At 64.5% G+C, this 1,920-nt stretch overlaps 1 protein-coding gene across 1 annotated transcript in view; it reads left to right on the plus strand.

Annotated features, from left to right (window-relative positions):
- Positions 1–1,920, plus strand: part of TMPRSS4 (transmembrane protease, serine 4) — a 124,854-nt gene that overhangs the window by 114,361 nt on the left and 8,573 nt on the right. Inside the window, exons 7-9 of the mRNA XM_006761588.2 lie at positions 3–61; positions 1,089–1,133; positions 1,316–1,333. Coding sequence (XP_006761651.1) covers positions 3–61; positions 1,089–1,133; positions 1,316–1,333 — 122 coding nt within the window. The remainder of the gene's footprint in view (positions 1–2; positions 62–1,088; positions 1,134–1,315; positions 1,334–1,920) is intronic.

Below are 1,920 nucleotides of genomic sequence, written 5' to 3' on the forward strand. Positions count from 1 at the left end.
AGCTGGACGTAGTTGTCCTCACAGCGGCCAGCCAGGAGCTCCAGGTGCAGCAGCCCCGCGGGTGAGTGAGGGGCCAGCCCCCACCCTGATGCTCACACAGGGTGCATCCCGGCAGCACCAGCCGCCCCCCGGCAGACGCGGCGAGGGGGTGCACGCCCACGACAGGAGAGGGCAGATAGCGAGGCCCGGAGAGCCACAGTTCTGAGACTGTCCATGTTGACTCTCTTTTTAATTTTTTTAAATATGTTTTTATTGATTTTGGAGAGGAAGGGATAGGGAGAGAGAGAGAAACATCAATGACGAGAGAGAACAGTTGATCAGCTGCCTCCTGCACGCCCCCCACCCCACGTGAGGATCGAGCCCACAACCCAGGCATGTGCCCTGACCAGGAACCAAACGTGACCTTCGGGCTCACAGGTCGACACTCAACCACTGAGCCTCACCGGTCGGGTTGACTCTTTAAATCAATGGACAGCTGGACAGAGGTGTGTCCACACGTTGGTGGCCTTCCCCTCAGCCGACCAGTAAAACCGTGTCTCTTCCCATTGCCGAAGCTTCCTCCTATTCCCCAGGCCACTGGGCCTTCCCCTCACACACAGGCCAGCGTAGGCCGTCGCACCCAGCCCCCGGCAGACCTCGCAGCGGCCGGTCCCCACGCGTCCCCGGAGTCAGAGCCACGTCTGCCAGCCTCCAGGGCAGCAGGCGGCTCCGGGAGGATGCTGGCTGCTTAGCCGTCGGGCTCGCTGCCCGGCTATCTATCTATCGGGGAGCAAGTCTTGCAAAGGACCGGCTGGGAGCGGGGTGGTCATTGCTGGATTCCCTCGCAACCCCGTCCTTGGGCGAGGCTGCAGGTCTGTTCCGCTCTGCTTCCTCCTCGCGGCGGCCGAGAGCCGCGTGGGCTCTGCCTGGGGCCCAGCCTGGCCTGGACGCTTGTCGCTGGGGCGGTCGAGTCCAATCAGGTTAACTCGAATGGAACCGAGTAGCAGAGTCCAGCTCCCCAGGCTGGGAGGGGCTTCAGTCAGTGTGTCACGGAGACCAGGGCCGGCCTCCCAGCAGAGCAGGCGCAGACAGCAGGCGTGTCTCCGCAGGCCCTGCCTCTCGGGCTCCCTGGTCTCCCTGCGCTGCCTGGGTGAGTACCCCTGGGGGGGTTGCGGGGAGGCCATTGCGGGCACGAAGGAGGGCCTGGTGCTCATCCTAAACCTCTCAGACTCCGAGTCTCCTCTGGTTTGTCCCAGCCTCCTCTCTGGGCCCGTGCTCCTGCGAGCGGTGGGCATGGAGATGCCCCTCCGTCCGCACGCCTGTCCTTCCCGCTCAGTGCGCTGAAGGCACCCAGGCTTCGGTCCCTCACCCTCCCTGAGGGGCCGGAGGTCTCGCTGCTGAGAGCCTGACCGTGGCAATGAAAGGCTGGCCACGGCCACCTGACCTCCGAGAGGAAGCTCCTCCGGGGACAGTGGCCAGGGGCGGCGCCCAGAGGGCAGGGATCGCGTCTGTCTGTCTGTCTGTCCATCACTCTCTGCTCAGCTGCCTGAGGCACAGCAGACACTGGTGTACGGGCTCAGATGATTTGGGAAAATGGGGAGGAGCTCGTGGCGCACAGGCAGGGCCTGCCTGGAACAGACCAGGACTGGCAGCTCAGGGACTTCCAAGCGCTGGATGTGCTCCGGGGAAACTTTATGGGACCGCGGGCGGCTGCGGGGAGCTAGACCCTGCCCGGCAAACCGAGGGGCTGTTCACTGCTGCTGTCCCGAGGGCGATGGTGTTTGGAAGTCCCTGGCTAGCGGGCCCAGGAGGGCGGCCTGTCTGTGAGAGCCGCGTGGGGGGAGCCGCGTGGGGGGACCCGCGTGGGGGAGCCGCATACAGTTCGAGGACTGAAGAGGCTGAGAACAGGGCAGCAGGATGGCAGGTTTCTTTTTTTTTCCC

The sequence above is a fragment of the Myotis davidii genome, unplaced genomic scaffold, assembly GCF_000327345.1.
Source record: "Myotis davidii unplaced genomic scaffold, ASM32734v1 scaffold97, whole genome shotgun sequence".
NCBI lineage: Eukaryota > Metazoa > Chordata > Mammalia > Chiroptera > Vespertilionidae > Myotis > Myotis davidii.